This window comes from Vanacampus margaritifer, chromosome 6, assembly GCF_051991255.1.
Source record: "Vanacampus margaritifer isolate UIUO_Vmar chromosome 6, RoL_Vmar_1.0, whole genome shotgun sequence".
NCBI lineage: Eukaryota > Metazoa > Chordata > Actinopteri > Syngnathiformes > Syngnathidae > Vanacampus > Vanacampus margaritifer.
Window position 1 is genome coordinate 17,334,978 of NC_135437.1, and position 19,460 is coordinate 17,354,437.

The 19,460-nt window shown below is 43.0% G+C and overlaps 2 protein-coding genes across 6 annotated transcripts; one reads left to right on the forward strand and one right to left on the reverse strand.

Moving 5' to 3' along the window:
* Positions 1-334: 334 nt before the first annotated feature.
* Positions 335-10,171, reverse strand: ppp6r2b (protein phosphatase 6, regulatory subunit 2b). 2 transcript variants are annotated; one of them, XM_077569641.1, is made up of 23 exons: positions 10,028-10,171; positions 9,845-9,943; positions 9,573-9,759; positions 9,112-9,249; positions 8,971-9,036; positions 8,302-8,414; positions 8,117-8,230; positions 7,891-8,011; positions 7,646-7,807; positions 7,376-7,579; positions 7,237-7,301; positions 7,038-7,153; positions 6,720-6,805; positions 6,571-6,648; positions 6,394-6,491; positions 6,274-6,331; positions 6,052-6,173; positions 5,814-5,968; positions 5,571-5,721; positions 4,598-4,665; positions 4,298-4,493; positions 3,260-3,388; positions 335-2,266 (listed from the first exon to the last, which is right to left on the reverse strand). In XM_077569641.1, the coding sequence occupies exons 1-23, from the start codon at positions 10,153-10,155 to the stop codon at positions 2,233-2,235; spliced, it is 2,688 nt and encodes an 895-aa protein (XP_077425767.1). In that variant the 5' UTR covers positions 10,156-10,171; the 3' UTR covers positions 335-2,232. The 2 variants fall into 2 exon arrangements, with proteins under 2 accessions (XP_077425767.1, XP_077425766.1); XM_077569640.1 differs by having other exon boundaries at positions 7,376-7,807.
* dnaja2b (DnaJ heat shock protein family (Hsp40) member A2b) lies at positions 9,154-19,460 on the forward strand. Of its 4 annotated transcripts, none has more exons than XM_077569645.1 (11): positions 9,154-9,303; positions 10,483-10,549; positions 12,912-13,026; positions 13,987-14,046; positions 16,198-16,424; positions 16,670-16,750; positions 16,854-16,987; positions 17,078-17,274; positions 17,376-17,520; positions 18,096-18,223; positions 18,289-19,460. In XM_077569645.1, the coding sequence occupies exons 3-11, from the start codon at positions 12,949-12,951 to the stop codon at positions 18,475-18,477; spliced, it is 1,239 nt and encodes a 412-aa protein (XP_077425771.1). In that variant the 5' UTR covers positions 9,154-9,303; positions 10,483-10,549; positions 12,912-12,948; the 3' UTR covers positions 18,478-19,460. The 4 variants fall into 4 exon arrangements, with proteins under 4 accessions (XP_077425771.1, XP_077425772.1, XP_077425775.1 ...); XM_077569646.1 differs by having other exon boundaries at positions 10,483-10,544; XM_077569649.1 differs by lacking the exon at positions 12,912-13,026.

Below are 19,460 nucleotides of genomic sequence, written 5' to 3' on the forward strand. Positions count from 1 at the left end.
CAATGTCCAAAAATATTTCAAAAGAATGATTTTACTTTATGATTTTCAGTGGGAAGTCAGCTGCTGTTCAAGGAGTAGTTGATGGTGTGCAACCAACCAGAAGCGCTGTCACCCATGAGTTCGCCTGCCCTCAAGGTAAACATTTGTTTTGTTTGTGCATGTGTCCATCCGTGTCAGAGTAGGCCTCTCACACACTCACACATATACTGACTCGCATTTCTTTTGACATATTTATTAAGTTCATATATGAATTTACAAGCTAAAGTGACAGCAAGTAACAGACACATTGCTTTAAAAAAAACACACACACTAGCATCAGTTTCTGACAAAGAAAGGCATTTCACAACACTTTATTTCCTACCACACACACCTTGCCATTCCTACAAAGCATCGCGCCATTACCGTCACATCTCATCTCATAATTCAGCGGTCAAAAATCCCCATTTTACTCCTCCCTGAAACCTGATTTTTTTTTGTTATGCACTTCATACATGGAACAAATAAAAGCATCACATTCATTAAGGGGGAAAAAAAACCTCACCGCTGCTTTGGATTTTAATGGCTGCCAAAAAAAGATGCTGGGAATACTCAATGGCTTTGGCAGAAAGCAAAACTTAATCAAACATGTACTTTACATGAGTGCCAATCTACAGTCTAATGGAGCCTTTATAAAATAAAATAAAATGCTTGTGAATCAGATTCAGCTAATATAGACAAACAAGCAGTCACATTTACGGACAATGTAGTCTTCACTGAACCTAACGTGCATCTTTTTGGAATGTGGGAGGAAATCAGAGTGTTTGGTGAAGTGTGGGGAGAACACACCAACTCCACACAGCGAGGGCCTGAGCCGATGTTTGAACCCTGTGAGGCAGACATGCTAACCACTAGAGCAATGTGCTACCTGCAAATAATTCCACAGAGACAATGTGTAACTCAAGTCCCCACCATCCCTAAGAGACAAATGGAAAGGTAAATAAACGCCTTATCCTGAATAGACGCTTCACACAGTCTGCAATGAAGTAAACAAACGCCCCTGGCCACTGTGTGAGGAAACACGCTTGGTACCTACTTTTATTTTTGTCTGTTTATTTGTCTCACTTTCCAGCTGGTTGCCTAATGCGCTATAAAGATATTAGCGGAATGATATGGAAGACTACACACACACACACACACACACACACGCCTTCCTCTGGAACTGATGCTGGAATACCAAAACATCATTATTGCCTCATTTCAACGACACAAAAACACATACATGTTCATTTTTTCCATCGTTTGTTCAAAAAAATAGATGATTATATGTGTATATTATACATTTATATTACGTTCATTACCAAGAGTAGCCACAACCTAATACAGGTGCAAAGATCACAATAGTACACTGACAGTTCCGAGGAGGAAGAGGTATGAATGGGAACATGCACATCTGTGTCTTTTTGGAGGATTTTTATTTTATTTTTAATAACACTGTGTGTGTGTGTGTGTGTGTGTGTGCTTTCTTTTTGTATCGGACATACCTCTCCTCGGACCTGAGTAACCTCTGCACGTCGGACAGAGCTCACACTCTCTCTCACACGTACACACATTTAAACCAGAACAGAGATTGATTCTCCATTTTTCCGATACGCCCGATCAGGTATGATCATTATGTTGAAAATATTTGCCTGTCACCATATCCTTGATACCTACTTTCAAGTAAACCAATTAGGGCACACTAATGGCACTGTTATTTATTAGTCATGTTTTTGAGCGGGGTTTCCATTTACTTAAGCTGGATATCAAGGATATGGACTAAATGCTCATACAGCTTTCCTTACACTTTGTATTTTTGTAACTTTTTTTTTTTTTGGTGCTGCCTGTCTTGACTAGGTCTCTCTTGAAATCTTAATCTCAACGAGATTGAGAAACCAGCTAAATAAAAGTTAAATAAATAAATAAATAAAAATAATACACATAAATGCTGAGCTGAAAAAATTGTTTTGTTGTGTGTTTGAAGTGTCAACAGTCAAATGCTGCAAAACTCGCTCCGGGCTCCGATTCATGAGCGAGATAAGCCTCCCCCGACTGTTGTTTTTGTCTAGGTCAGATCATTAATGTGTAACCTCATGCTTCTCTAGCCCCGAATGCAAGTGTGCCACTGGGCTGACAAACATGGCTGCTAAGAGAAATCATAGAACGGCGTGGCTGCATGTGGAAGGGTCGCCGTTGATGATGATGATGATGATGTGGTTAGGCCGGCCCGTTGGCAGAGGGCTGCTTCTCTCTGTAAAACAAATTGACAAAACAAAAAAAAAAGAAAGGTTTACAGTTGAGTGCGACTAGAAGCAATAAAACAGCATTGGGCTCCGTGATGTGTGACAAGAGAGATGTTAAAGTGCAGGGAAATAATGGAGAGAATGGAGGCGAGCCATAATTGTTATTCTTTCTCTACCCTAAAATAAACATTCTGAGTATGTGTGACATTTCCTCATTTGGTGGCATTGAATGCCGCACCTTAATTAATTGGATGCCTTCTTTCACTCTCCTCAGAATAGTTGATTTTAGTTACCTCCACTGTGTGTTGCAGTAGATGTCATAGTATGACACACACTGCCTGGCATCTGTAAAGCTGATGTTTACGGTCAACCCCCCCCAAAAAAATTGACAATATGTCCTTTCTATGCAGCCTCACTAGTCTAAATATGGCATTCTGGTTAATTTGGGGTTAGTGTAATATGAGTTGAGCAGCAAAATCCAGCCATTTTTTTTTATCCATCTCAGGGGGCATTTTGCCACATGCTGTTGACTGAAAATGACATCAATGTTGCTCAGGTCTCAGGTAACAGCCAATCACAGCTCAGCTTCAGAAAACAGGTGAGCTTTGATTAGGTGTTGCCGGAGCCCTCCGCAACACTGATGTCATCTTCAGTCGACAGTAAGTGGCAATATGGCCGCCCCCTATGATGACAAAAAAAGGCTGGATTTCGCTTCTTAACTCATATTTCACAAATGTAATAATCAGAATGTCATGTTTAGACTAGTGAGGTTATATATAACATATTATTATCAAGAATTGTTTAAGGTTGACTTCCACTTTAAAGACTCCACTCATTGCAGTTGAGGGAACAAATACCTTTTTTTTTTTTTTGAAAATACCTTTCCTCTTTAAATGCCTGAGAATTCCCTGCAGTTGAGTAAACGTACACCCCCAGCTGCTATTTGAGGAAACACCCCTAGATCCAATTTGAGGAAGTAACTCAACATAGACAGTACTTACTGTGTGACAGCAGCAGGCTGCTGTGTAGGACTGGTCTTAGCTGGACTGGGACAGTCTCCGTGTTTCCTTCCAGATTCCGCCTCCGCCTCATTTCCTTTCCCTTTGTCCTCTGCCGTCTTCTCTGCGTGACTTCAAAAGAAACAAACAAAAAAACAGTGGTCTTGGCAAAGAGGAGAAAATGAGAGTTAGTCACACGAGCTCCCACCAGAGAGAAAACAAACATTGGTTGCACATCCTGGTTAAAAGCACACTGTCGTTATCTGCTGTTGACTGTGCCCGGCTGCGCAGCCCAAACAAGGATCAAATTGTGCATGCTTGTAAAAGGGGTGGGAGTATTTGTTAGTTAGTCGCGTGCTAATGCATTGACTTGGACTGAAAAGAGTTTTTTTGTTCAAAGCATGCAATGTGGTAAAACGGGGACCTTCCCCACTTGCTCGCTCCACAGAAAAGACACTCGCTGGATGTTTAATAGGAAATGATGCACTAGATATGTCATTATTGCAAACATCTGTTGCTCACATGTGAGACCACAGACAACTCCTTTTGCTATTTATGGATGTGTTAATGCTGGACTGGTCTTGGGAATAGGAACTCGCTAAGCTAATGTAAGGGTATGTAGTGGTTAGTGCAGTCCACTGATGAATTAGTCTTGATCATCACACGCATCCTTGTTCAAGACAACAAGCAACAAGTCTTTTTGCTAAGATTTTTTTTTTCTCTCATATAAACATCAGAAAACCATCACACGCTTCACATACCGTCTAGTGGCTGGTCTGAATACTCTGAGGGTGGGGGAGGGTGAAACAGGTGGGAAGAAACAGGTGGGGGTGATATCAGAACAGTAACAAAGAGAAGAGGGAGGGAGAGGGAAAAGCTTTGAGGGATAAAGGAGGGACGATCGGTGTGAGAAACAGTAGATTGGAGATAGAATAAACTGTCAGTGACTCAAATGAAGGCTACGTGAGGACTGAAACTAATCCGCTGCAGTCTGTAGCTTCTTGAAGCTAAAGTATTGGTCGGTGAGCACGTTTCTCGTACCTGCTGAACACGGCACGCTCGTTCTTGGCGTCCACGGTGAGCCGGATGGTCTCCTTGCCGTCGCCGGTGTTGATGGTCTCGGTGGTCGCGGGCCCCGTCTTGCTTTCATCTTCCTCTGTGTCGGAGCTGCTGGAGGAGGAGCTGTCCGACGCCACCAGGGGGGCTTTCCTCGCCCCGCATACGCTCCACACGCAGGCTGGAGGGGAAAGATGAGAGAGCCCCATTTATTGAGCATGGAGGGATTAATTCCACTCTTAATGTTTATATTTCCGTTACGAAAAACAATCAAGCACATCTTACGGTTCTGACTTGGTTTGGAGCTAAGGTCCGAGTCCACAGGTGAGCTGCATCGGGGGCCTGTTTCAGAACTGGGGATAGATGTTATGTCAAAAACATGAGTGAGAGAGAGCATGACAAACACACCGCAACCATTTTGAGAAGTCGGGTGAAAGTCCGGGAGGTCACATTCCTTGCATTCCCAGCTCTAAATTTAATTTCCGACATGATCCAAACATTCAGCGGCTGACACCTTGGACTAACAAAAAAATGCATACCTACATAGTGAACCCCCTTTGATTGCGGGGTTCCAGTCACATTTGTGGTGAACATCTGTAATTGAGACGATGTACATAAGACATATTGTCATTTTTTAATCCTAGTTTTACTCCATTCGCACACTATGAACACACTTTTCAAACAACAAAAATGGACTCAAGCAACGATATAATGTGTATGGTTAAATACTGTGTGTATTGTAATAGCTTTACTTTACATGTGCCTTTAAGAGGCGGGACTTGGTGGGGTGCGTGGGCTGACAGCAACCTATGCGTGAGCATGTTTGTTTTTGTTTTACCATTGTCCCAGCATTTATTAAGTGTTTGAAAATTGCATCCTAACTGTGCGGCTCTCCTTTCTCACATGTGAGGGCATTATTACACTGGGACCCTGTCGACTCCAGATAGCCATTAATTCATTTACAGTGAATGTTCTGGATGAGATGCCTGAGAGAGGGCCTGTAGAACTGGACTGAGGAATAAATTCACTGAGCACGTTTAGGTGGTTTCTCTTTTGGAATGTCGCCCCGGCCTTGTTCTGCTCCTCATAAATGCCACTAACTGCACGTTGCTAAAGTTTGAATTTAGGGGTTTGCGTCTCTTCAAGTTGTGCGGGCAACGAGCGGAAACAAAACCTCGTGGTGGTTGGAGACATTTAGCTGTGAGATTTCCAGCTGTGATCGTATTGCTGGGTACGAGCAGGCATTTTGCAGGCTCACCAACAGAAAGGCTGGAAGTCTGTAAACTTGGCCCAGCCCTTCTCCTGTGTCTCAGTGGCGGCGGGCTGGGGACTATCCCAGGCTGCAAAGCCGCCGCCTGCCGCGGGAGCCTTTGAGTTCACCTCCCCAAAGTCTGCAATCCAGCCGGAGTCTGAGGAACAATGAACACGAGGCACTTACTCAAAGCCTGTCATTCCCTCCGAGCGACCCAAACAATGGTATGATGATCATATGCTATCTCACTCTTTGTGGCCTCCGTCTGGCTGGAGAACGGGTCTAGGTCGTCTTTCAGCTCCTCTCCTTCGTCAGAATCTGAGCTGGCTGCTTTGTCAGAAGTCGCCGATCTATCGCACGCTTTACTCGGGGCTTGGCCTTGGGCTGCCTGCGACCCACCGAACCTTGATTGGGTGGATCAAATAAACATCTGCACGTTGTGACACTGTTGAGGGTGTCTAAGGCTGCGATGAGAACATCTGCAAACCTGTTCCTTGACTTGGTTTGTGTTTCATAGTTAAATTCTTTCTCATCCCAGATGTCCTCTTCGTCATCATCAAAGGCTTGAATCCTCTCCTTGGCGCAGGCGTCAAACGAAGCCGTATTGGCCTGCAAAGTAGACGTAGCACTCTCAAAGGTTCGGTTTGTTTTAATGCAGAAAAACAGCACTTTATCGTCTAATAACAAGCTGTGTGATTCTTAAACTCACACTGTCCTGGCCTGCGTCAATGTTGATATTAATCTCTGCGATTCGATTAAACGTTGCCCTGCAATGAGAGGAGCATTAGACTTAAGTCCCACATGCACGCCCACTGTAGCACACACACACCCAATGCCGTCGTCGTGATCGGTGAACTCGTCGTCGTTGAAACCAAACTGATCGACAAAATTGGCCGTCATCTGCTGAATTTGATAGTCTGAGAAAGCCTGAAGCATAAACACAAATACGGTTTGCTTACAAGGCGTCGTAGCAGACACTCGTTATATTTTACGTGTGCGCTTAAACCTGCTGGAGTGTCAGTTCTTTTGGGAAGGGGCTCTCCATGTCATCTTCCGAGGATGGCCGTGGATTACCGCTGCCAACCTAAAAGACACAAACAAAACGTAGGGGAGTTTATCATCTTAAAAGCTATGTTATGTATTGCACATGTTTACCAGATCTATGGTGTTTCTCTTGTTGGTCTCGGAAAGCGTCTGGTTCACAAAAGTCTCCCAGCGCCCCCTGCAGTCATCTGGTAGCTCTACAGCCAAAAAGGAAAAACCACAACATTATCCGGAGGGTAGTTGAAAAATGGTAAATTGTATTTTACATGCATGTTATACCTCTTTCATGGCTACAAATGTGTATATTGTGGCCACAAACTAGCATTTTGCGCACACGTTATACAGTATCGCTATCCATCTTTGCAGCATTAAGTGATAGTCAAGTAGTGATAGCGTGGACGGCGTGAATGAATTACTGCCTACTCGTACCGCTGATGAGATCAGTAATCTGGGTGTGAACCGGGCCTTTCTCCAGATTGTGGACAATCGTGTTGGCGATTCTGGTCAGATGTCCCATGTAGCCTCTCCTCATTCCACCTTCTGACCTAAAACAGACAATTTCCACACTTGGATCGTCCCACACAGTAGCAAACAAACAGCCCTGCATCCTCAACAGTCTTACACTTACTGGCTTTTATCATTCTCTTCCCAAGCCAGTAGAATTCTCTGCACAAGGCGGCAATGCTGAAATAACTTGAGAAAACGGATTGGGGGGATTAGTTGTCAAACAGCACCAAAGATTCCATCAGCATGATAAAGACACCTACGTGCGTCACCAATAAATTATGTGCGGAATTGTCTTGGGTGGCCGCGACCTCCGTCGACGCATCCTGAGGAGGCTTGACGTCATCTTGAGAGCCGAGACCTGGCTGGAGTCTCATTTCGTGGGCACAAGGCCGCAGGATGGCCGCCACGCATAGCTCCACTTGGAGGTGCAGGAAGTTGTTCCAGGTGTACTTGAAGAACGAGTTCTGAAAGTACAATTGGGTCATTGTTACACAACAACGCACAATGAAAAGTGTGGGTTCGTCTCTCACCAAAAGCAGGTCCATTGTATTGAGTCGGCAGAGTTCCTGTGCTATAACTGCGTGGCTGGCGGAGCTGGTGTACAAAAGGGAGGCCATGAGTCTGGCGACGTGCAGCCGCGTGTTCCCCAAAGGTTCCTCCAGCACGCCCAAAGTAGTCAGCATAGGATTTCGCTAAAATGTGGGATAGAGATCAAAGAGACTGAGGCTCTCACGAAGCCCTCCAAATATTCTCATCTCGTGCGTCTTTGACATACTTTGGGAGGCTCCAGAAGTAGCTGGTGGAAATGAAGCAGGTGTGGCTGAATGGCCAACAGGATGCTGCTGTTAACGGTGTAACTTCTCTCAAACCCCTGAGCGTCCATGACACCATCCACGCTGCCGTTCCGGGAAAAAAAAGAAGAAAAGCTTCAAAATGGAAAGTTTGGGCAATTTCACAGCATCGCCAAGGTTGATAAAAGCGAGAAAGGTTTGGCAACCCACACAGGCCTCCTGATTTCCAGCAGAGTGAGCAGAACCTGAATCCCATTGACAATGCAGCTCTCAGTCCGGTCTCCTGAGAACATGTTCTGGAGCAGCTGCTCCACACACTCCTGCCTGCAGAACAGAGACGGACACCATCTTTGTAAAAAAGCTCGATCAGGAGCGATTGTGTCTGTGTGACGTACGATTCCAGCACGGTCAGCAACGGGTCAGACTGGGACAGCTCCTGAAGCTGATTGGCCTGGTCTCTGCTTAAACGAATGATGTCGCACAAAGTCTGGGATGCGTTGGACTGCCTCTTGACAGAAGTAACACACAGACACGTGGACTTTCAGAATTGTAAATGTCAAAGCTAGACTGATTTTTACATTTGCCAATTCATTACATACATGAACTTTCAGGGTAGATTTTAAATGTATTTATTTCGGTATTCCTGTTGTGGAAGATGGAAGTTTGAGCAGTCATTTGGTAATTATTCCTTCTTTTTCACACAATACTTTTTTTTATTTATCTTGCACTCAACAAATGCTCTCGATATGAAAAAAATCTAATAAATAAAACACTAAAAAATAAAAAATAACCAAAATTGCACTCAAAATTAACTAACGAAATAAAAACAAACCCTGGTTTTAGTTCAGTGTGACTGACTGCTCCTTGTGAATGTTTTTTTATTTGTAGGTTTGACTGTTTGTCCTTGCTCAGTCAACTAACTGCCAATGCATCAGCAACTGTGGCTCTCTCCTTGCCCACATACAGGGTATTAAAAGTAATTTGTAAGTCAAGGTACCACTACTTTCAATTAAGGCAGGGAAATCCTCACGAGTTGCTGCAAAACGACTAAAATGAGCACGTACCTCTTCATCCATCTCCGGATGAATAATGGTAACGAGTCTCTGGGCCAGCTTTTCTTCATTCAGCCACTGTAAACAGTAATCACAAAATAAAAAATTAGTGTTTCCATCAATTTGTAAACCATACGTTTATTCGTCTCTTACAGCGAGAGTCTCCAGTCGAAGAGGGGGCGGCTCCACGCAGCTGATAAGTCGCAGTAGGACATCCATCATGGCCGACGTGTCGATGTGCTTTAGAACCAAGGCGAGGAATCCCTCCTTCCGCCGCAGGAAACTAATCACCTGAACACAAGTCAGAAACACCAAGGTCACAAGGTCAACTGCGGTTCTGCAAGCGTAAGTGGCAACCACCATGCCAGCCAAAGCCAGTCATTTAGCTTTTAATTACTTCTAAGACACAGCCAGTAACGATGACACAGAATTTGGGGGCCTTCCTTTAGCGTTTACATTAATTCCATTACAGACTATAAGATTTTTTTTTTTTATGTAAACACATCTGAGGTTGTAGGTTCCACTGTTCACAATAGCAAGTTACTTAACTTAGACCAATCTCTGTCTATTAAAAGGTACTGTGACCCTTTGACAAATTAGAGTAAAGATGTTACCTGCTCAGTTTTCCGTGCAATGAGGTTCCCAATGGTCTTACTGAAGAATGATGACAGCAGGGGGTTGAGAGGGGAGGGCTGCTCCAGGAAGGCATACAGGCTTTCCAAGAGAGGCTCCTCATTGCCCAGCTTGTCGTTGATCACGCCCACATCACTTGTCAACAACTCGCATGCTATATTTGAATACCTGTCAATTAACACAACACACGTGCTTGTGAACATGATTTTGGGCACAATATGCGTATGTAACCATCAGCATAAACGGCATATACTTGAATCGCTTGGTCTCCTCTATACCAGCAGGAGGCTCCGTGGTAATCTTGCGAACCAGCTCCTGCATGCACTGGTCCTGGCAAAGGAACAGGAGGAGTCTAGAGAAGCCATAATGAAAAGGAAAGTCAGTTGAGTCAGCCAGATGCCAACGATGGAGGCAGAGGAGATGTAATAATAATGACCTCCTGTTCTGAGCCTTGCACTCCTGCAGCACGTCTTCCTCATCCATGAGCTCAGCGAGCGTGACATCCTCCTTGTCTAGTAATGCTTCCAGATGAGAAGCTGTGTGGAGGTCAAATTTCCAAAACATGGCTGACGTCAGCGGCGAACCGTGATCTTAGCTGTATGGAGAGAATTTGGTATTGTGATTGGCGCTATAAAACAACACTGCATATTTGTGGAAATGATTGACTAACATGAATTTGGGTTAGGGTGAACAATTAAAAAAAAAAAATCTACATAATTTCACTTTTTTTTCATCCCTCAATGGTGTGATTTAATATGCGCTTTTTGTTATAGTGGGCTTCGAAAATAAGTTTTTATTTTGCAGAATAATCATAATCATTGCTTCTTTTCCACATGATATTATTCCTTTTCTTCTCTCCTCTCTGCTTCTTATTTGCAAATCTCTTCACAGAGCATCAATAAACGTCATCAGTGGCCTTTTGCTGTAAATATTGCTGCCATCAAGGATTATGGGTAAGGTGGGTTAAAAGGTTGCATCAAGGCACCCTTCCTTTTGGAATAACTTTTTTTTTTAAGTACTTTCAGGTCATCTCACTCAGATAGGAAAGTTCCTAACAGGTTAAGCAGAATAGAACATTTAGACATTTTCATCTCTTTGCCAGCGATGACGAAACAATTAAATGGTCTTCCACTAGACGGCAAAAGGTGTAATTGATCTGTAAATCCACCTGTTGCAATTCAATCAACAGAATTCAAGAGAACTCAACAAGCCTGCATTTCTCAGTAAATCTGTTTTATTAGTAAATGTGTAAGCAAGTTGAGAAATTTCAGTATTGTATACTTAATTTGACATTTTATAAGGGGGTGGAAGGCGTGATTTTTTTCCCCCAGTGTACATATGTGTAATATGTATAGTTCTAATAATGTAAAGTGATCAAGAGGGTCAATAGTTTTTAAGTTTTTGTATGGATTTTGAATGTTTCATAGCACCAACAATGATTTAGCAAAATACACAAATGTTATACAGATCTGTCGGGGTAAAATATGTTGCAAAAGAGCGTCACTTGACATGTAACGCAGCCATGACACAAGCTTAATTGCCGTTCATTTAATTAACAGCGTTAAAGTTCAATTGGCTTTTCTCCCGTTTACAACACCTTCCCCTGTTGGTTTCCACTAGCGACATTCATTTCATAGGCTGCAAAGGCAAGATAAATGTGTTATATTTGTTATCGTGCTATATGTGACGAGCTAGCTAGCTGACCTCCTCGGTCAGCCCCTTCAGCTCTGCGTCAGCACTTTCCACTTGACTTCCTTTTGAAATAAAATATTTTTAATGTGACAAGCAAGGCTTACCTTTCAGTCGTCATCGTTCTCGGTCATCCTCTAAGCTTGGGCTGTCAGGTCACCCGCAGCGGCCGATAGCGGGGATCTTCTATTCCAATTGTGGCGTATTTTAGCTTCACGCTAGCAGTGTCCTCCACTCGCCATCCATCCACTGGAGCGCGGTGGTCTTGGAGCGCCGTCGACCGCACCGACACCAGCCGAAATCAACGACGACCGGTGGTGTCACCGATCAAAATGGCGGAGAAGATAAAACGTAGTCCATAAGTTCAGCTGTCCGTCAACCCGTGTAACCATCAGCCCGATGACATTTACGGCGTGAAGGGGACGCTGTCAGCAGTTACGTGTAGTCGAGGGATTTAAAATAACAATTTAGAGTCACGTTACAATTAGTGCAAACACAAGGGATACTTTAGAAAGATTGGACCCGAAATATTTCACAATTCCAATGATGAATGCATTATTCCACCCGGTCTCTATAGATACTGTGGCGATGACTTAAGGGAGTGTCTTTCAATTCTCACTATTTCAGCCGAAGAGTTTAGGGACGCGGACAAAAAACAAATTGTGGAACAAAATCTATTTTTCTATAATAGATTAGCTACTACATAATAGATAGCTAGACTATCTATCTATCATGCTGGTATTATAAAGTTTAATTACTGTGCAAAAGTATTCGTGTTAGTACTGTATAATGTTAGAAGCGGGTTGGTCAGTGAATGGCCAAACTATTGCGACCAGTCCAGGGTGTATACCAGTTTCTCAGCTCCAAAAATCTGTTCAGGTAGGTGTGAATGTGGGCTTGCTCTTGTTACTTGCCTTGCAATTGGCCACAAAAACTATTTAGGTCGATTCAATACTCTAAATTGCTTAGAAAGGTAAATGCTGTTAGTGTGAATGCTTGTTTATCGATTTTGTGGCGATAGAGTCCAGGACTCCAGGGCTATACCCCCCTTAGGTTGTCTTCAGGCTGAGACTGGCCTATGCTCTCATGTAATTCTTCCCACATTCCAAAAACATAAACTTTAGGTTCATTAAAATTCTCTAAATTGTCAACGGGTGTGAATGTTATAGTGAATGCTTAATTAATTGTGCGCTCGTGTCGCCCAACCAGAGATTGACAACAGCCAAAATGAATAAATAGACCAAAAAATTAATACATTAATTATTTGAAAAGCGGATTGTCGTTATTTAGCATTTTTATTTTGTATTGGTTTACCTAATGAGCAAGCCAATGTGTCTTAAGCCTGCCCACCACTGGTGGTCTTCATACAAACACAATTGCCCTCTGCAATCGAGCGTCACAAAGAGCGTCATGGTACGTACAGCTAATAATAAAACCTGATTATGGCCCCGTGTGAAGTTCTAGAAATCCCCTCTGCCCGCCGCCTGGAAATGTGACTGCTCTGGTTGGGGGCGTCTATGTCAGAGAGGGGGATTTTGTGTCTGAATCTGGCAACCCTGGACGACTTTGTGTCTGAATCTGGCAACCCGGGACGATCGCAGCCGGCTTAGCTTGTTTCCTTCCTCACTCAGCTGAACGTCCGCAGAAGGTGGCCGGCTCCCAAGCATCATGTCGAAAGTCGCGGACACGAAACTCTACGACATCCTCGGCGTTTCACCGTCGGCCTCCGAAAATGAACTAAAGAAGGTGAGAACGTTGCAAATTGAGAATAATGAGACGGCGATGTAGGTCACCTGTAAAATGGGCCTAGAATCTGCTTAGCCAACATGAGCTAGCTAGGTAGCTAGCTCGCTAGGTAGCTTGTAAACTAAGCGAGAGAACTGTGAAGCAAACTATACACGGCGTTCCCCACTATGACGGTGCGACAAATCTCGTTCCCATCTTCGGAATATGCCACATTTCATTTGTACACTCAAAACATAGTGACTGCCGAACGTTAACAAAAACTTAATGTGACCACGAGTGTCGTAACCCACCGGATATTAGACGATACATTTCAGGAAATAGTCGTCGCCGTGTAGCCCTGTAAACGAAGCATAAACTAAATATACCATTACAATAAACATTATTTTGTGCCCATACATATTGTATGTGTCGTGTTCCATTGCTGCGCGCATAGCAATTCACGTGTATCTTAAATAATTCTACATGAATGTGTAATGGTTGGTATGTCCAAAATGGTTACTTAATGATCTTTAACCGTTATGCTAATGCCACTTATGCACACCTCTTGAATATGCCATAAAATCTTATTTTTCCCCATTAGGTGTGCTTTGATGAAAGTTAATCTTAAACCTGTCAGTCATATACCACCTGCTATATTTCTAACCCAACATTTCGATACACAACTGTTCTATGCGTCAATGGGTTGTTTCACAATCTTTTTAAAGGAATCATGCTATCATACTCTTTTGATGTCCTACTATTAGAAGAATGGTTTAATTTGAGTTTAAATGTCAAGATGTCTTGAGGTGTCAAAGGCAGCGATGCCCCTGCTGGTGTCCTGATGGTTTTGACAGCAGGCCTACGAGTCGATGCCTTATAGCTTTTTTAGATGCACAGCTGATGCTTGACTTGAGATCAAGGCTCTGGTTTGTTCTTTCCCATGAGATTAACAATTTATGTGTCCCTCTTGGTTTATTACAGGCCTACCGCAAATTGGCTAAAGAGTACCATCCCGACAAGAACCCGGATGCTGGAGACAAGGTATGAAATGCTCAGCGGTGGTTTTATATACAAGAAAAAGATGACTGGGCACCAACCGCGTTGATAGACTGCATACGAATCCCGCTGTAAATCATTTGTTTTAAAGTTTGAACTCTATTTATGATTTGGCAGTTATTAACTGTACATGCATGTAACATTTTACCATTCTAAACTGCCATTCAAATGAGGAAAAATGGAATTCACTGTTGTATCTTGGCAACAAAACATGTTTACATCTTTGACACAGGGCTCATATATAGGGATCTGTAGCAAGTACTGTACATGCAATATGATTTTAACATTCTTAACTAGTACAAGTGATAAAAATGGATTGGGTAGTAGTAAAACTGCCAGCTCATTTTCTTGTGTACATTCTGCCGTATTGTACTGGTAGGCTGATGATGATGATGATAATGATGCAATTCCTCTTCTTATTCCGAAATTGTAAATTAATTACAAAATCTCCCAACCAAAACAATACTAACTGCCTTTTTTTCCCTGCCACTTAGCATATTTGCACCACTTGTGATAATCAGAACTTCCCAATAAGACAATAGAAAACCATTCAGCTGTTGGGGCACCATGCCCCAGGACAGGAAGTCAGTCAGTCAGACAAACACATGCAACCAGCAGTATAAGTATTACAACACAGTCATTTCTCAAATTATTATTCCCGTTTGTATTGAGGGCAGTGGTGATTCCGTAAGTCAAAAGTTGGTTGCAGGAGATGTATTTCATTTTTGCTAATCACACCGACAGACAACGCTACTGCTTTCCCCTTGAGCATAGCCCTTGCTTGCTTTTTTTGTTGGTTTGTTTTTGCATTGCTGCTTGGTCCCTCAGTCCTAACAAAAAACACAAAAATGTCTTCACACTCCTTTTCAAATACCTTTTTTTTTTGATGGGATATAGTAATTGTAGTTTCTACACTTTTACCACCATTAATATGAACTTCTATCTGGGGATGCACAATAATATCGGTGGCCCATAATTATCGGCAATCAATCGACATATTTGACGTGATACAAATGAACCCGGGTAATGAAGAAATCCACCGCTAATAATAGCCATGCCACGTTGGTCCATCTGTTGTGTTTGTGGCCAACTCATCAACCCTTCTCCGCTCTTATTTGTGTCGCATATTTGTGACATCATAATGCGCGTGGCCTCGCGTTCACAAAAGATGCATCATGGCAGAAGCCCGTGTGGGATTTCTTTACTGTTTCCCCAAAATGTTACCCTCGCAATTTTTTGATGCATTTTTAAAACATGACTTTTGGCAAACTCAAAATGACTTACCATTTGTCTTTGAAGCAGAAATATCAATAAAATTCCGCTTCCATGGTGCTTTACACAATGTTTCAATGTATTTGTACATGTAGGACTTCAATGTATATTTCTATTCAAGTTAATTTTGCAAACAATTATCGTCTTTCTTAATGGTTTTGACATCGTCACTTTCTAAATTATTGCTTTATTGGTATCGGTTGGAAATAGCATTATCGTGCATCTCCACTTTTATCAATTGGAAATAATGTAATCTTTTATTTGGGGTGTTTTGATCACTTTTTTTTTTCCCACAATTATGCACATCCTTAAAGGGAGATTTTTGCCGCAATTACTTGCCAGAAATTGCTGAAGTTTCTTCAGTGCTGTCGGCCTCTTGACAGCCTCCCTGACCGTTTTTATTTTCATAAATTTTTAGAGGGACGTCCAATTCTTGGTATTGTCACTGTTGTGCCTTATGATTAGCACGACGACTGTTTTTACTGTGTTCCATGGTATATTTAATACCTCGGAAATTATTTTGTACCCCTGTCATGACCAAGCAATTTCTCAGTTGGGGAAAAGTTGTGAATTTGTGTTGGTCACATTTTTTATGTTTAACAAAAAAAAATGGAAGGTCTCATCACAAATGATTTTGTCTTTTGGGAGTACATTAGAATTACATGCTCTTTTGACATTCAAAATAACACACCTTGCTTCTTTTTTTTATGAATCAAAAGAGTTTGGTATTTAAAATTTTTTTTAATGAAGGTATTTTATTTATAGTAAATTTTTGTTTGATGGCCAAACTTTGACATGGCAACTAACTAACAAAAATCTCTCCATTTGTGTGTGTGTGTGTGTGTGTTTCATGTTGTGGTCCAGTTTAAAGAGATCAGTTTTGCATATGAAGTACTGACAACCCCGGAGAAGAAAGAGCTCTACGACCGCTATGGCGAACAGGGGCTACGGGAAGGCGGAGGCGGCGGGCCCGGCATGGACGATATCTTCTCTCACATTTTCGGCGGAGGACTCTTCGGGTTCATGGGGGGACAGAGCAGAGGTCGCAACGGAGGACGGAGGCGAGGCGAAGACATGGTGCACCCTCTGAAGTAAATGGGCTTTCTAAAGTGACACATCGTGGACAATTTTTTTTTTTTTTACAGATTTACGTCTATCTTACATGAGCTGTCCATTTCCCAAATTGTTCGAGCTATTGTTAGACTAATTGAAATTTCTCTACGCATGACTTGGCAGCTAGGCTTATTGAAGATCTGCCATTTTCAAGCGTGAATGTCAACATTGTGGTATTGTATACTGATGTGTTTTTTTTTGTGTGTTTTTCTTCCCCTGCCAGAGTTTCACTTGAAGACCTCTACAATGGTAAAACTACTAAACTCCAGCTGAGCAAGAATGTGCTTTGTGGTACCTGCAATGGGTGAGTCTTTTTTTTTTTTTTTTTTTTTTTCGGTGACTGTTTTGTACTGTTAGAATAAGACTGAGCATTTGACAGTGCTGACATTCTTCCATTTGCCATCCAGTCAGGGGGGCAAAGCGGGCGCAGTGCAGAAGTGTGTGGCATGCAGAGGACTGGGTATGAGGGTGGTGATTCGGCAGCTGGCCCCTGGTATGGTCCAACAGGTGCAGTCAGTCTGTACGGACTGCAAAGGAGAGGGTAATGTGACCGGAAACAATTCGCACCATTTCATGGGGGATCCAAAAAACTAATCTCCAAATCTTGGTCCGCTTGTTTGTGTTTGCGCAGGCGAGGTTATTAGTGAAAAAGATCGCTGTAAAAAGTGTGAAGGTCAGAAGGTGTGTAAGGAAACAAAGCTGCTAGAGGTGCACGTGGACAAAGGCATGAGACATGGACAGAAGATCACCTTCACTGGGGAAGCCGACCAAGCGCCGGGTGTGGAACCCGGAGACATTGTCCTGGTCCTACAGGAGAAAGAACACGATGTAAATTAAAAAAAAAAAAAAAAAAACACTTGAATGAAAATGAAAAATGTATGAGGTCGGAATTGAATCAGGGCCTCAATGAGTTTTCTTCTCCGTCTCAGGAATTCCGCCGGGAAAGCAACGACCTTCACATCGTGCAGCGCATTGGCCTTGTTGAGGCGCTGTGTGGCTTCCAGATAACAGTCACACATCTGGATGGGCGGCAGCTGCTTGTCAAGTACCCACCTGGCAAAGTCATAGAACCAGGTACGCGTGCCTACCTTGACCCGAAAATGCATCAATTTCAGAGTTACGAGGGGATCTCGATAAAAAAGGCTTTTTTATTAAGCGATTAATCGTGAATTCTAAAATGTGATTAATCTGATTAAAAAATTTAATCCTTTGGCAGCTCTTAATTTAAACATTAAAAACCATTTTTTAATAGCTTAATTGATTCATAATCTTTTTAATACAACAACGATGCATTAAAAAAAACCGATTTATCGTTCCCACTCCTATTAGGAATATTGTAAGATGTGAAATTTGGTGATTGATTATAAAGAGAAAAAAAATATTGACTGGAATTGTAGTGTTTGAACATTCCGGAATGCTGCTCCATACTTTTTGAGCCTTACAAAAGATGTCAGCAAAGGATGGAGGGCTTCTGTGTTTGCCTTAAACCAATTTGCTACTTGTCAAGTGCAATTGGGTGATTAAAGACTGCCTTTGCGAAGTGAAAATTGATCAATTTATTTTTAACTATCATTGTGTCGTTTTAACAATGTTGAAGCCAAATTGGCTTTTTTTTTTGGGTATTGTCTTATTTCGTTGTATGTCTTCAGGCTGCGTTCGTGTGGTTAAGGGCGAAGGAATGCCACAATACAGAAACCCTTTTGAGAAGGGAGACCTCTACATTAAGTTTGACGTGCAGTTCCCCGCCAACAACTGGATTAGCCCCGAAAAGCTAAACGTAAGTCACGTTTGAGAAACGGCGTTCCTGAAGCGACAACAATGACCAACAATCGCTCTTTCCAGGAGCTGGAGTGCCTGCTGCCCAGCCGCGCCGAGGATCCACTCATTTCCGCCGACGCCGAGGAAGTGGAGCTGATGGAGTTCGACAGGAGTCAAGGGTCGGGCGGGGGCGCCAGGAGGGAGGCCTACAACGACAGCTCCGACGAAGAGGGCGGCCATCACGGCCCCGGGGTGCAATGCGCGCACCAGTAGAGAAGACGTTGATGCGTGTTTCTGTGCATCATTCCTCCACAGCCCCAGTTGTTACAACACCATTCAAGACTTGACACACACACGCGCGCACATTTCTCCTGTCACGAAGACACACCCGACACACGCGCGCGCACCCTCCTCAGTTCTATGGTGCCCATAAGAGATGCTCACGATAGTGCTCAGCAAAGCCTCAGGCCAAAACTTGACTCAGACTTCCGTGTCAGCTGTTCATGCTAACAAACAGTTGCTCAAATGTCAAAAAGAGAAAAAAAAAAAAGAAAAGAAAAAAAAATATTGTTAACTAGTGTACATGGTTTAGTGTAATCCATCACACACAAGCATGCTGCTTACTTGGTGACGACGTACAACCTGGGTCCACACACACACACACACACACATCAATCAATCAAGCCTGAAGACTCCACACAGCCATGATTTTCCAAAACGGTCCCCCGTGCTGTCAGCCCGCTACGACGTGACAAAAGTTCCCAGTCGTAGTACCGATGTTTGAAGTTTTATGTTGGTGTTTCTTGAGACCACTCAACCTGATCTGTGAACTCTTGTATGTTAACGCGGCAGTGGCCCGTCAAGTCGGAGCGGTTATGGAATGTTCCGACTTTCTACCGCCGCCTTGTTTAATAAGCTGTACAATGCGAGCGGACGCCGTCAAACTGTTGAATGTTTGCTATCTCACTTCACAAGGGCAAAGACAACATATCGGATTTGTTCGACAAAGTTACGTCACTACAAGATTGACCCTCCAAACCTGAGCGACACAGCCACGGCCCTTTTTGTTGCGTGAAACAGCGCCCTCTACAGTATCAATCTCATAGCGGCCGACTTTATATGATAAGGACTTTATGGAGCTTCGGTGTGTACGTTTGGTCGCAGACTACAGGAGCTTGTCATTGAAGTGATATTACTGTTAATGCTTATGTTTGTCCAGATAATTATACTGTATAATAAACAATCTGCAAGTCCAA

Bases quoted from the DNA above. Each gene is read 5' to 3' on its own strand.
- dnaja2b (XM_077569645.1), top strand. From the start codon at position 12,949: ATGTCGAAAGTCGCGGACACGAAACTCTACGACATCCTCGGCGTTTCA. The intron at 13,027-13,986 runs GTGAGAACGTTG...GGTTTATTACAG, and splicing joins CCGAAAATGAACTAAAGAAG to GCCTACCGCAAATTGGCTAA. The intron at 16,425-16,669 runs GTAAATGGGCTT...TTCCCCTGCCAG, and splicing joins GACATGGTGCACCCTCTGAA to AGTTTCACTTGAAGACCTCT.
- ppp6r2b (XM_077569640.1), bottom strand. From the start codon at position 10,155: ATGTTTTGGAAATTTGACCTCCACACAGCTTCTCATCTGGAAGCATTA. The intron at 8,231-8,301 runs GTACGTCACACA...TCTGTTCTGCAG, and splicing joins TTGCTGACCGTGCTGGAATC to GCAGGAGTGTGTGGAGCAGC. The intron at 6,806-7,037 runs GTACGAGTAGGC...TTTTGGCTGTAG, and splicing joins GATTACTGATCTCATCAGCG to AGCTACCAGATGACTGCAGG.